Source organism: Phyllobates terribilis, unplaced genomic scaffold, assembly GCF_046119375.1.
Source record: "Phyllobates terribilis strain yellow unplaced genomic scaffold, ASM4611937v1 Scaffold_2__4_contigs__length_985480577, whole genome shotgun sequence".
Classification (NCBI taxonomy): Eukaryota; Metazoa; Chordata; class Amphibia; order Anura; family Dendrobatidae; genus Phyllobates; species Phyllobates terribilis.
Window position 1 is genome coordinate 980518002 of NW_027362762.1, and position 25099 is coordinate 980543100.

A 25099-nucleotide genomic window follows, 5' to 3' on the forward strand; every position below is an offset into this window, starting at 1 on the left:
CCAAGGCTGTGGGGCACTGAAGGCCCAGCAGCAGAAACTGGAGGGCAGGAGACTGCAGGTATCCTGGCCCCATCAGACGCCCGGAGGCTCAGCAGCACATAGGGCCCAGCACCGCCACGTGGGAGCGACGCGCCAGCAAGGCCCGAACTGCCTGCCATACAGGTGAGCACAAAGACGTTGCACTCAGGGACGAGGGCCACTGCTCAGCTACAAGCAGCAGGGCCAAAGAGTTTAGTGGAAAGGGAAGGCCTCCAACTTCACCTGGTGAGGTGGATTCCTTACTTGCTTCCAGGCTGCCCAGACTTCCACTTCTAGCCAGTACCCTAGTCCTGGTTTGCCTAATCACCGCCAGTAAAGATAAGAGGAAACCGCCATTAAGTTGTGGACTGATTATTGCTGCGCCATCAACCCCTGCACTACAACGCCCAGCATCACCCATAACATATACACTGCCCTGGAGCTAAACTCTACCTGTGGAGAGGCACACCAGCTTTGCTGCAGTAACATCAGCTCCAGAGGACCTGCTCCGCAGCGGCGGCTCCCTTAGCCGCATACCACAGGTGGTGTCACGAACTTTGAACATAAAAACTATAAAATTCCCTTTTTACTGACCGTCCTGGGTCACTGCCACTGTGACATCTCCCCCAGCAACGACCGGCCCGGCACCGAGTACCCCACGGCCCAGGGGGCGCGTCATTTATCTCTCTAGTAGTGTATTCCTGTGGCAACAAAACATGTCCAGCTATATAAATGGGTTGTGCAGACTGTTCCAAAAAACTTCAGGCGTGTTGGTCAAATCGAAGTTGAGAACAGCCTGTTGCATAGTCCGTTTGCACAGCTCGACTCGAATCTTTGATGTTAAAAGTTCATAATCAGTTGCACAACCAGCTCCTAGCCTTGTTTTCACTGTAATGATCGAGAACCTCAGTCTTTGTCGAACATATACAGTATGTCAATCTGATTCTTATAGGCCCCATTCGGTGATGTCCATGTGTAGAGTCTCCATTTGTGATTTTGGAATAAAGTGTTTATGATGGAAAGCTGATTTGTCATAGAAAAGTCAATGAATCATTCTCTAGCCTCATTTTGTTCACCAAGTAAAAAGTTTCAATGGTTCAATATTTGTGGTGGCCCACTTTGGCATTCAAGTCTTCCATGATAATGAGTAAGTCTTGTTTTGGCGTCTTGTCGATTTCCTCTTTAATTTGATCGTAGAATAGTTCAACGTCCTCCTCGGCATCTATTGTTGGGGAGTAGACATGTATAACTGTGACATGGATTGCCGCTCCTTGTAGGCGCATTGAGATGACCATCACTGGCTGCATTGTACTTCAGGACAGCGCCGGCCAATCTTCGGTTGAGAATAAAAGCGATACTGTTTCATCTTCAGTTATCATTGCCATAGTAGATCCAATGTTCGTTTGACTGGAAATGTCCTGATTGAATCCATCTTAATTTGTTAATTAGGAGTAAGTAGAGTCCTGTTCTGTTCATTTCGGCTTTGACTTTGCCTTGGTTCCGTACTTTATGATATCTCTGCAGGTTTTGATCTTCCCTTTCGACAAAGCAACATCAGCACCAAGACGTCTTTGCGGCTTTGATCCTGACGCGTCATGAACATTGATCATACTTAGGTCGACCATCGGCTCCTAGCTTGTTGAGTGCCTTCTGACCTAGGGGTGCACCTTTCAGCACTATATTGAATTCCTTTAGTTGTTCTCTATATCAAGTTGTCTTGACATAATACGGAAGTAGATGACCAGGCCTTTCTTCTGCGCAGTAATGTGGCACCTGTGAAGGAGCCACACTGAATCACTGTTGTATGTGGTCAATACAATCCACTTAATCACGCAACGTCCTGCTGCCGACGCTGGTACTGTGCAGTATGCTTAGCCTGGCACCTCAGTTGAAACCTGCCCACCTGGGGTGTCCCTGATGGCAAAGTTCACTGCCAACGACATAGCTTTGAACATCACTGATGCACATAAACTTACATGTTGATTTTCTTCCCCCTTCTCATCAGAAGACGCTCTTCTTTAGGTGATGACTTCCATGGTCACCTGGACATCTCGGAGATGCTGCAGTTCTTTTCTAGTTACATTTTTCTATCACTTTCCTCCAGTATCTGACTATTAAGTAACGCTTTGTTGACCTTCTTGTAGCAGACACCTTTCTTGTGTAAAGAAATGATTTTCTCTCGCAGGTCTTGTGACATTTCTCTCCCATGTGGTGCCATTGCCGACAGTATGAAATGGTGTGTTAAGTATCGCCCTCTAAGGGCTGATTCAGACATCAGTGATTTTTCATCAGTGTTTGTATTCCAAATCCAGGAGTGTCTCCAAAACACAGAACAGGTGTCAATCTTTCAACTATAGTTTTGTTTTGTTTGTTACACGCCTAGTTTTGGCATTAATGAAAAATCACAGATGTGTAACTGAGCCCTTATAGTCACCCGTCCGCTGCACACACGTGTAATGACGAATTAGACTGACCTGTGGGTGAATTCTTGTTCATTAGAATTTTGTAGCCTAAACTTTTGCTTTGCTCCTAAGAACTTCAGTGGGGTGTACTCATATTTGCAACATAGTCTTGAATTTATTTGTTAGGAAAAAGACATTTTTTGAGTGAAAAATAACAAATTTTGTTTGCAATCAATGACCAACATTCATGGGAGTATTTTGTAGTATGGTGTCCCATAGAAAATGTTTCTTCTAAGAGTAAACTAAAGGTTTTCTGCCAAATCTGTTGGGGTGCACTCATTTATTCTGAGTACTGTTTATATAGATATTTGCACCCAGGCTTCCCAAGTGTAATTGATATCAGGGCTACTCCTGCGCATCTCCGTTCTGTACCGGGTCTAGGACAGGGGGCAGCACTGGGTCCAGGATTCATGGGAGGTACAGTATATACAATCACTATATAATCAGCCCTCATTACCTGTATACAGGGGTGCAGAGAACGTCGCCCCCTGAGCAGAATCGTCCAATGAGCCAGTAAATCTGGCTGCTCCTGATCCAATGGCAGCCGCAGAAAGGGAAAGAGAATCCAGAGGTCACGAGACAGATATAACGTAAAGTACGGCAGATGTAAGCTCAGCGCCAGTCTGCTGCTACAGCCAATAAAGGCCCAACATTACACAACAGTATTATAGGACAAGCGATAGGTACTGTAACGTGAACGACCTGGGATGGGTCATAGCTATTACCTTTCCTATGTGACCAGTCCCCATGACTGATAATCTGAGCCCGGGGTCAGATCTCTCACCTTCAGGTTGTCGCTGTGGATCTCGGAGTTGGAGATGCTATGAAACCTGGAGTCCCAGGAACTTATTTGCGTCGTCAGCTGCAGCATGATGCCTTGCACCTCCTCAACCATACGGGAGACGCGGCCATGGCGGGCATCCCCCTGTAAACAAGCAGGTCAGAGTGAGAGTCCATGTCACATATGAGCAGACAGAACATGGCGGCGGCACGGACTCTAGATCCTCAGGGAGGCATATAATTATCTGCAACTGAACATTTATGATTTGTATACCTGCAATATGTCATCTGCCGATGCCTCCACGCACCACTATCCACGCCTCACACCATCGATCCACTGTCACCTCGCACCCCCTCATAGCGACTCACGTAATCTTACACTTACACTTACTGCTGTATCCCCATTCTGCACACTAGGTACCTAATGTGTGTGCACAGGGTAAAGGTCGGCAGAGGGCAAGCAATCAGGACAACACTATCAGTAATGACCGGCAGAGGGCGAGCAATCAGGACAACACTATCAGTAATGACCGGCAGAGGGCGAGCAATCAGGACAACACTATCAGTAATGACCGGCAGAGGGCGAGCAATCAGAACAACACTATCAGTAATGACCGGCAGAGGGCGAGCAATCAGGACAACACTATCAGTAATGACCGGCAGAGGGCGAGCAATCAGGACAACACTATCAGTAATGACCGGCAGAGGGTGAGCAATCAGGACAACACTATCAGTAATGACCGGCAGAGGGCGAGCTATCAGGACAACACTATCAGTAATGACTGGCAGAGGGCGAGCAATCAGGACAACACTATCAGTAATAACCGGCAGAGGGCGAGCAATCAGGACAACACTATCAGTAATGACCGGCAGAGGGCGAGCAATCAGGACAACACTACCAGTAATGACCGGCAGAGAGCGAGCAATCAGGACAACACTACCAGTAATGACCGGCAGAGAGCGAGCTATCAGGACAACACTATCAGTAATGACTGGCAGAGGGCGAGCAATCAGGACAACACTATCAGTAATGACCGGCAGAGGGTGAGCAATCAGGACAACACTACCAGTAATGACCGGCAGAGAGCGAGCAATCAGGACAACACTATCAGTAATGACCGGCAGAGGGCAAGCTATCAGGACAACACTATCAGTAATGACCGGCAGAGGGCGAGCAATCAGGACAACACTATCAGTAATGACCGGCAGAGGGCGAGCAATCAGGACAACACTATCAGTAATGACCGGCAGAGGGCGAGCAATCAGGACAACACTATCAGTAATGACCGGCAGAGGGCGAGCAATCAGGACAACACTATCAGTAATGACCGGCAGAGGGCGAGCAATCAGGACAACACTATCAGTAATGACCGGCAGAGAGCGAGCAATCAGGACAACACTATCAGTAATGACCGGCAGAGGGCAAGCTATCAGGACAACACTATCAGTAATGACTGGCAGAGGGCGAGCAATCAGGACAAAACTATCAGTAATGACCGGCAGAGGGCGAGCAATCAGGACAACACTACCAGTAATGACCGGCAGAGAGCGAGCAATCAGGACCACACTATCAGTAATGACCGGCAGAGGGCAAGCTATCAGGACAACACTATCAGTAATGACTGGCAGAGGGCGAGCAATCAGGACAACACTATCAGCAATGACCGGCAGAGGGCGAGCTATCAGGACAACACTATCAGTAATGACCGTCAGAGGGCGAGCAATCAGGACAACACTATCAGTAATGACCGGCAGAGGGCGAGCAATCAGGACAACACTATCAGTAATGACCGGCAGAGGGCGAGCAATCAGGACAACACTATCAGTAATGACCGGCAGAGGGTGAGCAATCAGGACAACACTACCAGTAATGACCGGCAGAGAGCGAGCAATCAGGACAACACTATCAGTAATGACCGGCAGAGGGCAAGCTATCAGGACAACACTATCAGTAATGACTGGCAGAGGGCGAGCAATCAGGACAAAACTATCAGTAATGACCGGCAGAGGGCGAGCAATCAGGACAACACTATCAGTAATGACCGGCAGAGGGTGAGCAATCAGGACAACACTACCAGTAATGACCGGCAGAGAGCGAGCAATCAGGACAACACTACCAGTAATGACCGGCAGAGAGCGAGCAATCAGGACCACACTATCAGTAATGACCGGCAGAGGGCAAGCTATCAGGACAACACTATCAGTAATGACTGGCAGAGGGCGAGCAATCAGGACAACACTATCAGTAATGACCGGCAGAGGGCGAGCTATCAGGACAACACTATCAGTAATGACCGGCAGAGGGCGAGCAATCAGGACAACACTATCAGTAATGACCGGCAGAGGGCGAGCAATCAGGACAACACTATCAGTAATGACCGGCAGAGGGTGAGCAATCAGGACAACACTACCATTAATGACCGGCAGAGAGCGAGCAATCAGGACAACACTATCAGTAATGACCGGCAGAGGGCGAGCTATCAGGACAACACTATCAGTAATGACCGGCAGAGGGCGAGCAATCAGGACAACACTATCAGTAATGACCGGCAGAGGGCGAGCAATCAGGACAACACTATCAGTAATGACCGGCAGAGGGCGAGCAATCAGGACAACACTATCAGTAATGACCGGCAGAGGGTGAGCAATCAGGACAACACTACCAGTAATGACCGGCAGAGAGCGAGCAATCAGGACAACACTATCAGGAATGACCGACAGAGGGCGAGCAATCAGGACAACACTACCAGTAATGACCGGCAGAGGGCGAGCAATCAGGACCACACTATCAGTAATGACCGGCAGAGGGTGAGCAATCAGGACAACACTATCAGTAATGACCGGCAGAGGGTGAGCAATCAGGACAACACTACCAGTAATGACCGGCAGAGGGCGAGCAATCAGGACCACACTACCAGTAATGACCGGCAGAGGGCGAGCAATCAGGACCACACTATCAGTAATGACCGGCAGAGGGCGAGCAATCAGGACAACACTATCAGTAATGACCGGCATAGGGCGAGCAATCAGGACAACACTACCAGTAATGACCGGCAGAGGGCGAGCAATCAGGACAACACTATCAGTAATGACCGGCAGAGGGCGAGCAATCAGGACAACACTATCAGTAATGACCGGCAGAGGGCGAGCAATAAGGACAACACTATCAGTAATGACCATCAAAGGGCGAGCAATCAGGACAACACTACCAGTAATGACCCGGAGAGTGTGAGCAATCAGGACAATACTACCAGTAATGACCAGCAGAGGGTGAGCAATCAGGACAACACTATCAGTAATGACCGGCAGAGGGCGAGCAATCAGGACAACACTATCAGTAATGACCGGCAGAGGGCGAGCAATCAGGACAACACTATCAGTAATGACCGGCAGAGGGCGAGCAATCAGGACAACACTATCAGTAATGACCGGCAGAGGGCGAGCAATCAGGACAACACTATCAGGAATGACCGACAGAGGGCGAGTAATCAGGACAACACTATCAGGAATGATCGACAGAGGGCGAGCAATCAGGACAACACTATCAGTAATGACCGGCAGATGGCGAGCAATCAGGACAACACTATCAGTAATGACCGGCAGAGGGCGAGCAATCAGGACAACACTATCAGTAATGACCGGCAGAGGGCGAGCAATCAGGACAACACTACCAGTAATGACCAGCAGAGGGCGAGCAATCAGGACAACACTATCAGTAATGACCGGCAGAGGGCGAGCAATCAGGACAACACTATCAGGAATGATCGACAGAGGGCGAGAAATCAGGACAACACTATCAGTAATGACCGGCAGAGGTCGAGCAATCAGGACAACACTATCAGTAATGACCGGCAGATGGCGAGCAATCAAGACCACACTATCAGTAATGACCGGCAGAGGGTGAGCAATCAGGACAACACTATCAGTAATGACCGGCAGAGGGCGAGCAATCAGGACAACACTATCAGTAATGACCGGCAGAGGGCGAGCAATAAGGACAACACTATCAGTAATGACCATCAGAGGGCGAGCAATCAGGACAACACTATCAGTAATGACCAGCAGAGGGTGAGCAATCAGGACAACACTATCAGTAATGACCGGCAGAGGGCGAGCAATCAGGACAACACTATCAGTAATGACCGGGAGAGGGCGAGCAATCAGGACAACACTATCAGTAATGACCAGCAGAGGGCGAGCAATCAGGACAACACTATCAGTAATGACCGGCAGAGGGCGAGCAATCAGGACAACACTATCAGTAATGACCGGCAGAGGGTGAGCAATCAGGACAACACTACCAGTAATGACCGGCAGAGAGCGAGCAATCAGGACAACACTATCAGTAATGACCGGCAGAGGGCGAGCTATCAGGACAACACTATCAGTAATGACCGGCAGAGGGCGAGCAATCAGGACAACACTATCAGTAATGACCGGCAGAGGGCGAGCAATCAGGACAACACTATCAGTAATGACCGGCAGAGGGCGAGCAATCAGGACAACACTATCAGTAATGACCGGCAGAGGGTGAGCAATCAGGACAACACTACCAGTAATGACCGGCAGAGAGCGAGCAATCAGGACAACACTATCAGTAATGACCGGCAGAGGGCTAGCTATCAGGACAACACTATCAGTAATGACCGGCAGAGAGCGAGCAATCAGGACAACACTATCAGTAATGACCGGCAGAGAGCGAGCAATCAGGACAACACTATCAGTAATGACCGGCAGAGGGCGAGCAATCAGGACAACACTATCAGTAATGACCGGCAGAGGGCGAGCAATCAGGACAACACTATCAGTAATGACCGGCAGAGGGCGAGCAATCAGGACAACACTACCAGTAATGACCGGCAGAGAGCGAGCAATCAGGACAACACTATCAGTAATGACCGGCAGAGGGCGAGCTATCAGGACAACACTATCAGTAATGACCGACAGAGGGCGAGCAATCAGGACAACACTATCAGTAATGACCGACAGAGGGCGAGCAATCAGGACAACACTATCAGGAATGACCGACAGAGGGCGAGCAATCAGGACAACACTATCAGGAATGATCGACAGAGGGCGAGCAAACAGGACAACACTATCAGTAATGACCGGCAGAGGGCGAGCAATCAGGACAACACTATCAGTAATGACCGGCAGATGGCGAGCAATCAGGACAACACTATCAGTAATGACCGGCAGATGGCGAGCAATCAGGACAACACTATCAGTAATGACCGGCAGAGGGCGAGCAATAAGGACAACACTATCAGTAATGACCGGCAGAGGGCGAGCAATAAGGACAACACTATCAGTAATGACCAGCAGAGGGCGAGCAATCAGGACAACACTACCAGTAATGACCGGCAGAGGGTGAGCAATCAGGACAACACTACCATTAATGACCGGCAGAGAGCGAGCAATCAGGACAACACTATCAGTAATGACCGGCAGAGGGCGAGCTATCAGGACAACACTATCAGTAATGACCGGCAGAGGGCGAGCAATCAGGACAACACTATCAGTAATGACCGGCAGAGGGCGAGCAATCAGGACAACACTATCAGTAATGACCGGCAGAGGGCGAGCAATCAGGACAACACTATCAGTAATGACCGGCAGAGGGTGAGCAATCAGGACAACACTACCAGTAATGACCGGCAGAGAGCGAGCAATCAGGACAACACTATCAGGAATGACCGACAGAGGGCGAGCAATCAGGACAACACTACCAGTAATGACCGGCAGAGGGCGAGCAATCAGGACCACACTATCAGTAATGACCGGCAGAGGGTGAGCAATCAGGACAACACTATCAGTAATGACCGGCAGAGGGTGAGCAATCAGGACAACACTACCAGTAATGACCGGCAGAGGGCGAGCAATCAGGACCACACTACCAGTAATGACCGGCAGAGGGCGAGCAATCAGGACCACACTATCAGTAATGACCGGCAGAGGGCGAGCAATCAGGACAACACTATCAGTAATGACCGGCATAGGGCGAGCAATCAGGACAACACTACCAGTAATGACCGGCAGAGGGCGAGCAATCAGGACAACACTATCAGTAATGACCGGCAGAGGGCGAGCAATCAGGACAACACTATCAGTAATGACCGGCAGAGGGCGAGCAATAAGGACAACACTATCAGTAATGACCATCAAAGGGCGAGCAATCAGGACAACACTACCAGTAATGACCCGGAGAGTGTGAGCAATCAGGACAATACTACCAGTAATGACCAGCAGAGGGTGAGCAATCAGGACAACACTATCAGTAATGACCGGCAGAGGGCGAGCAATCAGGACAACACTATCAGTAATGACCGGCAGAGGGCGAGCAATCAGGACAACACTATCAGTAATGACCGGCAGAGGGCGAGCAATCAGGACAACACTATCAGTAATGACCGGCAGAGGGCGAGCAATCAGGACAACACTATCAGGAATGACCGACAGAGGGCGAGTAATCAGGACAACACTATCAGGAATGATCGACAGAGGGCGAGCAATCAGGACAACACTATCAGTAATGACCGGCAGATGGCGAGCAATCAGGACAACACTATCAGTAATGACCGGCAGAGGGCGAGCAATCAGGACAACACTATCAGTAATGACCGGCAGAGGGCGAGCAATCAGGACAACACTACCAGTAATGACCAGCAGAGGGCGAGCAATCAGGACAACACTATCAGTAATGACCGGCAGAGGGCGAGCAATCAGGACAACACTATCAGGAATGATCGACAGAGGGCGAGAAATCAGGACAACACTATCAGTAATGACCGGCAGAGGTCGAGCAATCAGGACAACACTATCAGTAATGACCGGCAGATGGCGAGCAATCAAGACCACACTATCAGTAATGACCGGCAGAGGGTGAGCAATCAGGACAACACTATCAGTAATGACCGGCAGAGGGCGAGCAATCAGGACAACACTATCAGTAATGACCGGCAGAGGGCGAGCAATAAGGACAACACTATCAGTAATGACCATCAGAGGGCGAGCAATCAGGACAACACTATCAGTAATGACCAGCAGAGGGTGAGCAATCAGGACAACACTATCAGTAATGACCGGCAGAGGGCGAGCAATCAGGACAACACTATCAGTAATGACCGGGAGAGGGCGAGCAATCAGGACAACACTATCAGTAATGACCAGCAGAGGGCGAGCAATCAGGACAACACTATCAGTAATGACCGGCAGAGGGCGAGCAATCAGGACAACACTATCAGTAATGACCGGCAGAGGGTGAGCAATCAGGACAACACTACCAGTAATGACCGGCAGAGAGCGAGCAATCAGGACAACACTATCAGTAATGACCGGCAGAGGGCGAGCTATCAGGACAACACTATCAGTAATGACCGGCAGAGGGCGAGCAATCAGGACAACACTATCAGTAATGACCGGCAGAGGGCGAGCAATCAGGACAACACTATCAGTAATGACCGGCAGAGGGCGAGCAATCAGGACAACACTATCAGTAATGACCGGCAGAGGGTGAGCAATCAGGACAACACTACCAGTAATGACCGGCAGAGAGCGAGCAATCAGGACAACACTATCAGTAATGACCGGCAGAGGGCTAGCTATCAGGACAACACTATCAGTAATGACCGGCAGAGAGCGAGCAATCAGGACAACACTATCAGTAATGACCGGCAGAGAGCGAGCAATCAGGACAACACTATCAGTAATGACCGGCAGAGGGCGAGCAATCAGGACAACACTATCAGTAATGACCGGCAGAGGGCGAGCAATCAGGACAACACTATCAGTAATGACCGGCAGAGGGCGAGCAATCAGGACAACACTACCAGTAATGACCGGCAGAGAGCGAGCAATCAGGACAACACTATCAGTAATGACCGGCAGAGGGCGAGCTATCAGGACAACACTATCAGTAATGACCGACAGAGGGCGAGCAATCAGGACAACACTATCAGTAATGACCGACAGAGGGCGAGCAATCAGGACAACACTATCAGGAATGACCGACAGAGGGCGAGCAATCAGGACAACACTATCAGGAATGATCGACAGAGGGCGAGCAAACAGGACAACACTATCAGTAATGACCGGCAGAGGGCGAGCAATCAGGACAACACTATCAGTAATGACCGGCAGATGGCGAGCAATCAGGACAACACTATCAGTAATGACCGGCAGATGGCGAGCAATCAGGACAACACTATCAGTAATGACCGGCAGAGGGCGAGCAATAAGGACAACACTATCAGTAATGACCAGCAGAGGGCGAGCAATCAGGACAACACTACCAGTAATGACCCGGAGAGTGTGAGCAATCAGGACAATACTACCAGTAATGACCAGCAGAGGGTGAGCAATCAGGACAACACTATCAGTAATGACCGGCAGAGGGCGAGCAATCAGGACAACACTATCAGTAATGACCGGGAGAGGGCGAGCAATCAGGACAACACTATCAGTAATGACCAGCAGAGGGCGAGCAATCAGGACAACACTATCAGTAATGACCGGCAGAGGGTGAGCAATCAGGACAACACTATCAGTGATGACCGACAGAGGGCGAGCAATCAGGACAACACTATCAGGAATGACCGACAGAGGGCGAGCAATCAGGACAACACTACCAGTAATGACCGGCAGAGGGCGAGCAATCAGGACCACACTATCAGTAATGACCGGCAGAGGGCGAGCAATCCAGACAACAATATCAGTAATGACAGACAGAGGGTGAGCAATCAGGACAACACTATCAGTAATGACCGGCAGAGGGCGAGCAATCAGGACCACACTACCAGTAATGACCGGCAGAGGGCGAGCAATCAGGACCACACTATCAGTAATGACCGGCAGAGGGCGAGCAATCAGGACAACACTATCAGTAATGACCGGCAGAGGGCGAGCAATCAGGACAACACTATCAGTAATGACCGGCAGAGGGCGAGCAATAAGGACAACACTATCAGTAATGACCATCAAAGGGCGAGCAATCAGGACAACACTACCAGTAATGACCCGGAGAGTGTGAGCAATCAGGACAATACTACCAGTAATGACCAGCAGAGGGTGAGCAATCAGGACAACACTATCAGTAATGACCGGCAGAGGGCGAGCAATCAGGACAACACTATCAGTAATGACCGGCAGAGGGCGAGCAATCAGGACAACACTATCAGTAATGACCGGCAGAGGGCGAGCAATCAGGACAACACTATCAGTAATGACCGGCAGAGGGCGAGCAATCAGGACAACACTATCAGTAATGACCTGCAGAGGGCGAGCAATCAGGACAACACTATCAGTAATGACCGGCAGAGGGCGAGCAATCAGGACAACACTATCAGGAATGATCGACAGAGGGCGAGAAATCAGGACAACACTATCAGTAATGACCGGCAGAGGGCGAGCAATCAGGACAACACTATCAGTAATGACCGGCAGATGGCGAGCAATCAAGACAACACTATCAGTAATGACCGGCAGAGGGTGAGCAATCAGGACAACACTATCAGTAATGACCGGCAGAGGGCGAGCAATCAGGACAACACTATCAGTAATGACCGGCAGAGGGCGAGCAATAAGGACAACACTATCAGTAATGACCATCAGAGGGCGAGCAATCAGGACAACACTATCAGTAATGACCAGCAGAGGGTGAGCAATCAGGACAACACTATCAGTAATGACCGGCAGAGGGCGAGCAATCAGGACAACACTATCAGTAATGACCGGGAGAGGGCGAGCAATCAGGACAACACTATCAGTAATGACCAGCAGAGGGCGAGCAATCAGGACAACACTATCAGTAATGATCGGCAGAGGGCAAGCAATCAGGACAACACTATCAATAATGACTGGCAGAGGGCGAGCAATCAGGACAACACTATCAGTAATGATCGGCAGATGGCAAGCAATCAGGACAACACTACCAGTAATGACCAGGAGAGGGTGAGCAATCAGGACAACACTATCAGTAATGACCAGCAGAGGGCGAGCAATCAGGACAACACTACCAGTAATGACCTGCAGAGGGCAAGCAATCAGGACAACACTATCAATACTGACCGGCAGAGGGCGAGCAATCAGGACAACACTACCAGTAATGACCAGGAGAGGGTGAGCAATCAGGACAACACTACCAGTAATGACCAGCAGAGGGCGAGCAATCAGGACAACACTATCAGTAATGACTGGCAGAGGGCGAGCAATCAGGACAACACTATCAGTAATGACTGGCAGAGGGCGAGCAATCAGGACAACACTACCAGTAATGACCAGGAGAGGGTGAGCAATCAGAACAACACTACCAGTAATGACCAGCAGAGGGCGAGCAATCAGGACAACACTACCAGTAATGACCGGCAGAGGGCGAGCAATCAGGACAACACTATCAGTAATGACCGGCAGAGAGCGAGCAATAAGGACAACACTATCAGTAATGACCATCAGAGGGCGAGCAATCAGGACAACACTACCAGTAATGACCCGGAGAGTGTGAGCAATCAGGACAATACTACCAGTAATGACCAGTAGAGGGTGAGCAATCAGAACAACACTACCAGTAATGACCAGCAGAGGGCGAGCAATCAGGACAACACTATCAATAATGACCGGCAGAGGACGAGCAATCAGGACAGCACTACCAGTAATGACCGGGAGAGGGTGAGCAATCAGGACAACACTATCAGTAATGACCAGCAGAGGGTGAGCAATCAGGACAACACTATCAGTAATGACCGGCAGAGGGCGAGCAATCAGGACAACACTATCAGTAATGACCGGCAGAGGGCGAGCAATCAGGACAACACTATCAATAATGACCAGCAGAGGGCGAGCAATCAGGACAACACTATCAGGAATGACCGACAGAGGGCGAGCAATCAGGACAACACTATCAATAATGACCGGCAGATGGCGAGCAATCAGGACAACACTATCAGTAATGACCATCAGAGGGCAAGCAGTCAGGACAACACTATCAGGAATGATCGACAGAGGGCGAGCAATCAAGACAACACTATCAGTAATGACCGGCAGAGGGTGAGCAATCAGGACAACACTATCAGTAATGACCGGCAGAGGGCGAGCAATCAGGACAACACTATCAGTAATGACCGGCAGAGGGCGAGCAATAAGGACAACACTATCAGTAATGACCGGCAGAGGGCGAGCAATAAGGACAACACTATCAGTAATGACCATCAGAGGGCGAGCAATCAGGACAACACTATCAGTAATGACCAGCAGAGGGTGAGCAATCAGGACAACACTATCAGTAATGACCGGCAGAGGGCGAGCAATCAGGACAACACTATCAGTAATGACCGGGAGAGGGCGAGCAATCAGGACAACACTATCAGTAATGACCAGCAGAGGGCGAGCAATCAGGACAACACTATCAGTAATGATCGGCAGAGGGCAAGCAATCAGGACAACACTATCAATAATGACTGGCAGAGGGCGAGCAATCAGGACAACACTATTAGTAATGATCGGCAGATGGCAAGCAATCAGGACAACACTACCAGTAATGACCAGGAGAGGGTGAGCAATCAGGACAACACTATCAGTAATGACCAGCAGAGGGCGAGCAATCAGGACAACACTACCAGTAATGACCTGCAGAGGGCAAGCAATCAGGACAACACTATCAATAATGACCGGCAGAGGGCGAGCAATCAGGACAACACTACCAGTAATGACCAGGAGAGGGTGAGCAATCAGGACAACACTACCAGTAATGACCAGCAGAGGGCGAACAATCAGGACAACACTATCAGTAATGACTGGCAGAGGGCGAGCAATCAGGACAACACTACCAGTAATGACCGGGAGAGGGTGAGCAATCAGAACAACACTACCAGTAATGACCAGCAGAGGGCGAGCAATCAGGACAACACTACCAGTAATGACCGGCAGAGGGCGAGCAATCAGGACAACACTATCAGTAATGACCGGCAGAGAGCGAGCAATAAGGACAACACTATCAGTAATGACCATCAGAGGGCGAGCAATCAGGACAACACTACCAGTAATGACCCGGAGAGTGTGAGCAATCAGGACAATACTACCAGTAATGACCAGCAGAGTGTGAGCAATCAGAACAACACTACCAGTAATGACCAGCAGAGGGCGAGCAATCAGGACAACACTATCAATAATGACCGGCAGAGGACGAGCAATCAGGACAGCACTACCAGTAATGACCGGGAGAGGGTGAGCAATCAGGACAACACTATCAGTAATGACCAGCAGAGGGTGAGCAATCAGGACAACACTATCAGTAATGACCAGCAGAGGGCGAGCAATCAGGACAACACTATCAGTAATGACCGGCAGAGGGCGAGCAATCAGGACAACACTATCAATAATGACCAGCAGAGGGCGAGCAATCAGGACAACACTATCAGGAATGACCGACAGAGGGCGAGCAATCAGGACAACACTATCAATAATGACCGGCAGATGGCGAGCAATCAGGACAACACTATCAGTAATGACCATCAGAGGGCAAGCAGTCAGGACAACACTATCAGGAATGATTGACAGAGGGCGAGCAATCAGGACAACACTATCAGTAATGACCGGCAGAGGGCGAGCAATCAGGACAACACTATCAGTAATGACCGGCAGAGGGTGAGCAATCAGGACAACACTATCAGTAATGACCGGCAGAGGGCGAGCAATCAGGACAACACTATCAGTAATGACCGGCAGAGGGCGAGCAATAAGGACAACACTATCAGTAATGACCATCAGAGGGCGAGCAATCAGGACAACACTATCAGTAATGACCAGCAGAGGGTGAGCAATCAGGACAACACTATCAGTAATGACCGGCAGAGGGCGAGCAATCAGGACAACACTATCAGTAATGACCGGGAGAGGGCGAGCAATCAGGACAACACTATCAGTAATGACCAGCAGAGGGCGAGCAATCAGGACAACACTATCAGTAATGATCGGCAGAGGGCAAGCAATCAGGACAACACTATCAATAATGATTGGCAGAGGGCGAGCAATCAGGACAACACTATCAGTAATGATCGGCAGAGGGCAAGCAATCAGGACAACACTATCAGTAATGACCATCAGAGTGCGAGCAATCAGGACAACACTATCAGGAATGATCGACAGAGGGCGAGCAATAAGGACAACACTATCAGTAATGACCGGCAGAGGGCGAGCAATAAGGACAACACTATCAGTAATGACCATCAGAGGGCGAGCAATCAGGACAACACTACCAGTAATGACCCGGAGAGTGTGAGCAATCAGGACAATACTACCAGTAATGACCAGCAGAGGGTGAGCAATCAGAACAACACTACCAGTAATGACCAGCAGAGGGCGAGCAATCAGGACAACACTATCAATAATGACCGGCAGAGGACGAGCAATCAGGACAGCACTACCAGTAATGACCGGGAGAGGGTGAGCAATCAGGACAACACTATCAGTAATGACCAGCAGAGGGTGAGCAATCAGGACAACACTATCAGTAATGACCGGCAGAGGGCGAGCAATCAGGACAACACTATCAGTAATGACCGGCAGAGGGCGAGCAATCAGGACAACACTATCAATAATGACCAGCAGAGGGCGAGCAATCAGGACAACACTATCAGGAATGACCGACAGAGGGCGAGCAATCAGGACAACACTATCAATAATGACCGGCAGATGGCGAGCAATCAGGACAACACTATCAGTAATGACCATCAGAGGGCGAGCAATCAGGACAACACTATCAGGAATGATCGACAGAGGGCGAGCAATCAAGACAACACTATCAGTAATGACCGGCAGAGGGTGAGCAATCAGGACAACACTATCAGTAATGACTGGCAGAGGGCGAGAAATCAGGACAACACTATCAGTAATGACCGGCAGAGGGCGAGCAATAAGGACAACACTATCAGTAATGACCATCAGAGGGCGAGCAATCAGGACAACACTATCAGTAATGACCAGCAGAGGGTGAGCAATCAGGACAACACTATCAGTAATGACCGGCAGAGGGCGAGCAATCAGGACAACACTATCAGTAATGACCGGGAGAGGGCGAGCAATCAGGACAACACTATCAGTAATGACCAGCAGAGGGCGAGCAATCAGGACAACACTATCAGTAATGATCGGCAGAGGGCAAGCAATCAGGACAACACTATCAATAATGACTGGCAGAGGGCGAGCAATCAGGACAACACTATCAGTAATGATCGGCAGAGGGCAAGCAATCAGGACAACACTACCAGTAATGACCAGGAGAGGGTGAGCAATCAGGACAACACTATCAGTAATGACCAGCAGAGGGCGAGCAATCAGGACAACACTACCAGTAATGACCTGCAGAGGGCAAGCAATCAGGACAACACTATCAATAATGACCGGCAGAGGGCGAGCAATCAGGACAACACTACCAGTAATGACCAGCAGAGGGCGAGCAATCAGGACAACACTATCAGTAATGACCGGCAGAGGGCGAGCAATCAGGACAACACTACCAGTAATGACCGGGAGAGGGTGAGCAATCAGAACAACACTACCAGTAATGACCAGCAGAGGGCGAGCAATCAGGACAACACTATCAATAATGACCGGCAGAGGACGAGCAATCAGGACAACACTATCAGGAATGATCGACAGAGGGCGAGCAATCAGGACAACACTATCAGTAATGACCGGCAGATGGCGAGCAATCAGGACAACACTATCAGTAATGACCTGCAGAGGGCAAGCAATCAGGACAACACTATCAATAATGACCTGCAGAGGGCAAGCAATCAGGACAACACTATCAATAATGACCGGCAGAGGGCGAGCAATCAGGACAACACTACCAGTAATGACCAGCAGAGGGCGAGCAATCAGGACAACACTATCAGTAATGACCGGCAGAGGGCGAGCAATCAGGACAACACTAGCAGTAATGACCGGGAGAGGGTGAGCAATCAGAACAACACTACCAGTAATGACCAGCAGAGGGCGAGCAATCAGGACAACACTATCAATAATGACCGGCAGAGGACGAGCAATCAGGACAACACTATCAGGAATGATCGACAGAGGGCGAGCAATCAGGACAACACTATCAGTAATGACCGGCAGATGGCGAGCAATCAGGACAACACTATCAGTAATGACCGGCAGAGGGCGAGCAATGAGGACAACACTATCAGTAATGACCGGGAGAGGGTGAGCAATCAGGATAACACTACCAGTAATGACCAGCAGAGGGTGAGCAATCAGGACAACACTACCAGTAATGACCGGGAGAGGGTGAGCAATCAGGATAACACTACCAGTAATGACCGGCAGAGGGTGAGCAATCAGGACAACACTATCAGTAATGACCAGCAGAGGGTGAGCAATCAGGACAACACTATCAGTAATGACCGGCAGAGGGCGAGCAATCAGAACAACACTATCAGGAATGACCGGCAGAGGGCGAGCAATCAGGACAACACTATCAGTAATGACCGGCAGAGGGCGAGCAATCAGGACAACACTATCAGGAATGACCGACAGAGGGCGAGCAATCAGGACAACACTATCAATAATGACCGGCAGATGGCGAGCAATCAGGACAACACTATCAGTAATAGAGGGCAGAGGGTGAGCCGTCAGGGCCTCTCTATCAGTAATGGCTGGCAAAGGTGAGCAATCAGGGCCTCACTATCATTAATGGCTGGCAAAGGTGAGCAATCAGGACAACACTATCAGTAATGATCGGCAGAGGGCAAGCAATCAGGACAACACTATCAATAATGACTGGCAGAGGGCGAGCAATCAGGACAACACTATCAGTAATGATCGGCAGAGGGCAAGCAATCAGGACAACACTATCAATAATGACCGGCAGATGGCGAGCAATCAGGACAACACTATCAGTAATAGAGGGCAGAGGGTGAGCCGTCAGGGCCTCACTATCATTAATGGCCAGCAGAGGGCGAGCAATCAGGGCCTCACTATCAGTAATGAACGGCAGAGGGCGAGCAATCAGGACAACACTATCAGTAATGACCAGCAGAGGGCGAGCAATCAGGACAACACTATCAGTAATGATCGGCAGAGGGCAAGCAATCAGGACAACACTATCAATAATGACTGGCAGAGGGCGAGCAATCAGGACAACACTATCAGTAATGATCGGCAGAGGGCAAGCAATCAGGACAACACTATCAGTAATGACCAGCAGAGGGCGAGCAATCAGGACAACACTACCAGTAATGACCGGCAGAGTGTGAGCAATCAGGACAACACTACCAGTAATGACCAGGAGAGGGTGAGCAATCAGGACAACACTATCAGTAATGACCAGCAGAGGGCGAGCAATCAGGACAACACTACCAGTAATGACCGGGAGAGGGTGAGCAATCAGAACAACACTACCAGTAATGACCAGCAGAGGGCGAGCAATCAGGACAACACTATCAATAATGACCGGCAGAGGGCGAGCAATCAGGACAACACTATCAGTAATGACCGGCAGAGGACGAGCAATCAGGACAACACTATCAGGAATGATCGACAGAGGGCGAGCAATCAGGACAACACTATCAGTAATGACCGGCAGAGGGCGAGCAATCAGGACAACACTATCAGTAATGACCAGCAGAGGGCGAGCAATCAGGACAACACTATCAGTAATGACCGGCAGAGGGCGAGCAATCAGGGCCTCACTATCATTAATGGCCAGCAGAGGGCGAGCAATCAGGGCCTCACTATCAGTAATGCCTGGCAAAGGTGAGCAATCAGGGCCTCACTATCAGTAATGGCCAGCAGAGGGCGAGCAATCAGGGCCTCACTATCATTAATAGAGGGCAGAGGGTGAGCTGTCAGGGCCTCTCTATCAGTAATGGCGGGCAGAGGGCGAGCAATCAGGGCCTCACTATCAGTAATGGCCAGCAGAGGGCGAGCAATCAGGGCCTCACTATCATTAATAGAGGGCAGAGGGTGAGCTGTCAGGCCCTCTCTATCAGTAATGGCGGGCAGAGGGCGAGCAATCATGGGTATTTATGTTCACACTATTGCTGTGGAAAATGTTCTCAGTATTTCTGTAGGAAATCACAGGGAAATATGCAGCAGAAAATCCACAGCAAATTTTCCATCTTTAATACCAATTATTCTGAGAAAACAGCACGACATGTAAAATATGAAGACGAATGCACTGCGTTCCTCTCCCAACCGCTCCTGTGGTTCCCTCTCGTGTCCCGTTCTACAATCATGTACCCTCAGATGACCTCCTTATCCGTTCACTCACCGACATACGTCCCCCTCACACATTCCCCTCACACATTCTCCTCAAACCAGCACATGTCTCCCTCACCCATCCCCCTCACACCGGCACACATCCCCTCACACATTCTCCTCACACATTCTCCTCACACCGGCACACATCCCCTCACACATTCTCCTCACACCGGCACACGTCCCCCTCACACATTCCCCTCACACCAGCACACATCCCCCTCACACATTCTCCTCACACCAGCACACATCCCCTCACACATTCTCCTCACACCGGCACACGTCCACCTCACACATTCCCCTCACACCGGCACACGTCCCCCTCACACATTCCCCTCACACCAGCACACATCCCCCTCACACATTCTCCTCACACCGGCACACATCCCCCTCACACCGGCACACATCCCCCTCACACATCCCCTTCACACCGGCACACATCCCCCTCACACATCCCCCTCACACCGGCACACATCCCCCTCACACATCCCCTTCACACCGGCACACATCCCCCTCACACATCCCCTTCACACCGGCACACGTCCCCCTCACACATTCCCCTCACACCGGCACACGTCCCCCTCACACAGGCACACGTCCCCCTCACACATTCTCCTCACACCGGCACACATCCCCCTCACACATTCTCCTCACACCGGCACACATTCCCCTCACACCGGCACACATCCCCCTCACACCGGCACACATCCCCCTCACACCGGCACACATCCCCCTCACACATCCCCCTCACACCGGCACACATCCCCCTCACACGTCCCCCTCACACCGGCACACATCCCCTTCACACCGGCACACATCCCCCTCACACATCCCCTTCACACCGGCACACGTCCCACTCACACATTCTCCTCACACCGGCACACATCCCCCTCACACATTCTCCTCACACCGGCACACATCCCCCTCACACATTCTCCTCACACCGGCACACGTGCCCCTCACACATTCCCCTCACACCGGCACACATTCCCCTCACACCGGCACACATCCCCCTCACACATTCCCCTCACACCGGCACACATCCCCCTCACACCGGCACACAATCCCCTCACACCGGCACACATCCCCCTCACACCGGCACACATCCCCCTCACACTGGCACACATTCCCCTCACACCGGCACACATCCCCCTCACACATTCTCCTCACACCGGCACACATCCCCCTCACACCGGCACACATCCCCCTCACACATTCTCCTCACACCGGCACACGTGCCCCTCACACATTCCCCTCACACCGGCACACATTCCCCTCACACCGGCACACATCCCCCTCACACATCCCCCTCACACCGGCACACATCCCCCTCACACCGGCACACATTCTCCTCACACCGGCACACATTCCCCTCACACTGGCACACATCCCTCTCACACATTCCCCTCACACCGGCACACATCCCCCTCACACCGGCACACAATCCCCTCACACCGGCACACATCCCCCTCACACCGGCACACATCCCCCTCACACTGGCACACATTCCCCTCACACCGGCACACATCCCCCTCACACATTCTCCTCACACCGGCACACATCCCCCTCACACCGGCACACATCCCCCTCACACATTCTCCTCACACCGGCACACGTGCCCCTCACACATTCCCCTCACACCGGCACACATTCCCCTCACACCGGCACACATCCCCCTCACACATCCCCCTCACACCGGCACACATCCCCCTCACACCGGCACACATTCCCCTCACACCGGCACACATTCCCCTCACACCGGCACACATTCCCCTCACACTGGCACACATCCCCCTCATACCGGCACACATTCCCCTCACACCGGCACACATCCCCCTCATACCGGCACACATCCCCCTCACACCGGCACACATCCCCCTCATACCGGCACACATTCCCCTCACACTGGCACACATTCCCCTCACACCGGCACACATCCCCCTCACACCGGCACACATCCCCCTCACACCGGCACACATCCCCCTCATACCGGCACACATTCCCCTCACACTGGCACACATTCCCCTCACACCGGCACACATCCCCCTCACACCGGCACACATTCCCCTCACACCGGCACACATCCCCCTCACACCGGCACACATTCCCCTCATACCGGCACACATTCCCCTCACACTGGCACACATTCCCCTCACACTGGCACACATCCCCCTCATACCGGCACACATTCCCCTCACACCGGCACACATCCCCCTCATACCGGCACACATCCCCCTCACACCGGCACACATCCCCCTCATACCGGCACACATTCCCCTCACACTGGCACACATTCCCCTCACACCGGCACACATCCCCCTCACACCGGCACACATTCCCCTCACACCGGCACACATCCCCCTCACACCGGCACACATTCCCCTCACACCGGCACACATTCCCCTCACACCGGCACACATTCCCCTCACACCGGCACACATCCCCCTCATACCGGCACACATCCCCCTCACACCGGCACACATCCCCCTCACACCGGCACACATCCCCCTCATACCGGCACACATTCCCCTCACACTGGCACACATTCCCCTCACACCGGCACACATCCCCCTCACACCGGCACACATCCCCCTCACACCGGCACACATCCCCCTCATACCGGCACACATTCCCCTCACACTGGCACACATTCCCCTCACACCGGCACACATCCCCCTCACACCGGCACACATTCCCCTCACACCGGCACACATCCCCCTCACACCGGCACACATTCCCCTCATACCGGCACACATTCCCCTCACACTGGCACACATTCCCCTCACACTGGCACACATCCCCCTCATACCGGCACACATTCCCCTCACACCGGCACACATCCCCCTCATACCGGCACACATCCCCCTCACACCGGCACACATCCCCCTCATACCGGCACACATTCCCCTCACACTGGCACACATTCCCCTCACACCGGCACACATCCCCCTCACACCGGCACACATTCCCCTCACACCGGCACACATCCCCCTCACACCGGCACACATTCCCCTCACACCGGCACACATCCCCCTCACACCGGCACACATTCCCCTCACACCGGCACACATTCCCCTCACACCGGCACACATCCCCCTCACACCGGCACACATCCCCCTCACACCGGCACACATCCCCCTCACACATCCCCCTCACACCGGCACACATCCCCCTCACACCGGCACACATCCCCCTCACAACTCTTTCTCATAACTTTGTCCAGATATAATGTCAGTGACCAAATAGGCCACCAGTCTGTAAATACACAGGTCATGTACGGTGTGTGAATAACGTTTCCAGACACCGATGGTGGATGATGGAGATGTTAGCAGTCAGCAATGAAGATGGGTGATAGTCGGCAGGGCTGACAAATGGACTTTTTATTTTTTTGGAGACAGTTTAGTCACGGACAGACATTGTAAAGCCATAACAAATCCTTCTGATATCAGTGATCGGCCGCCGTCACTGAAGAGAGTCACCGTCACAATCATCTGAAGAAGTTTCTTATCTTCAAAAAAAATTACAGGCACCTTAAAAAATTTTATGGACAAGGCAAAAAAAGTGATCAATTTTCATGGACGGTCTTTGAATTTTTGGAGGGTTCCCAACCCTGATGGTCGGGGGATAGTAGACAACTTGGTGAGGGTTAGTGGTGGGCAGATATTTTGGTGCTTGGCAGAAGTGAGATGGTTGATCCTGTGGCTTATAGAGAGCACAGTGGTCAATTACAATGTACGCTGCTCGGGTCTGTGGTATACAGCTCTGCTATGGATGGATACGGGCAGTAGGGGGAAGCAGATAGCTGTCATTAGCAATCGCCCAGGGCTACAGTTTGCTCATATGGGTCTAGATGAAGGATGCTGTTAGGGTCAATTATGGATGCGTGATCGCAAGGTGATTGCTGAGTGGTGAAGGTCAGAGGGAAGCAGGGGCCTAGTGATGGCTGCTGACGGCATGACAAGGTTTGGTGATGGTAGTAATAAGAGGACCGCTTATACCTCATAGCCTCTTACATATAGGATGAAAAAGTGGAAAACAGAATTTTTTGTGGCCCCAAAATTAACTTTACATTCTAAAACTGTCTGATCCTTTTTTTTTCTGAGAATTAAGCCACAGCCAGAGGAGGACAAAATGAGAAGGACCAGGACCCACCAACAGATTATGTTCAGGATTTCCTTGGTATTGCCCAGGTGATGGAATTATGACCCGCTGGTGGGCCTCGGGACTGGAGTTGGGGAGCCCTGGTCTAGAGGATGACAGGGGAGTCTAGAGGAGTCCAAATCAATCTAGAGGAGGATGCAGAAATCCAAAGGAGGATAGAGGAGTCTAGAGCATGACATGAGAGTCTAGAGGAAGAGGATAAAGGAGCTTGGAGGAAACGAAGCAGAACAGAGAAGGAGTTTAGGGAAGGACAGATTAGTCTAGAGGAAGACAGGGGAGCCTTGAGAAAAACAAAGGAAGAGTTTAAAGGAGGACAAAGGAGTCTACGGGAGGAAGATAAATGAGTCTAAGGAAAGTAAATGGGAACAAAATACAAACTTAGAGCAGGACAGATGAGTCTAGAGGATAGCAAAGGAACACAGGAG

At 51.1% G+C, this 25099-nt stretch overlaps 1 protein-coding gene across 1 annotated transcript in view; it reads right to left on the bottom strand.

Annotated features, from left to right (window-relative positions):
• The window catches only part of MAB21L3 (mab-21 like 3), a 141501-nt gene that overhangs the window by 112874 nt on the left and 3528 nt on the right, over positions 1-25099 (bottom strand). Inside the window, exon 2 of the mRNA XM_073670894.1 lies at positions 3265-3405. Within this exon, the coding sequence (XP_073526995.1) occupies positions 3265-3405 (141 nt within the window). The remainder of the gene's footprint in view (positions 1-3264; positions 3406-25099) is intronic.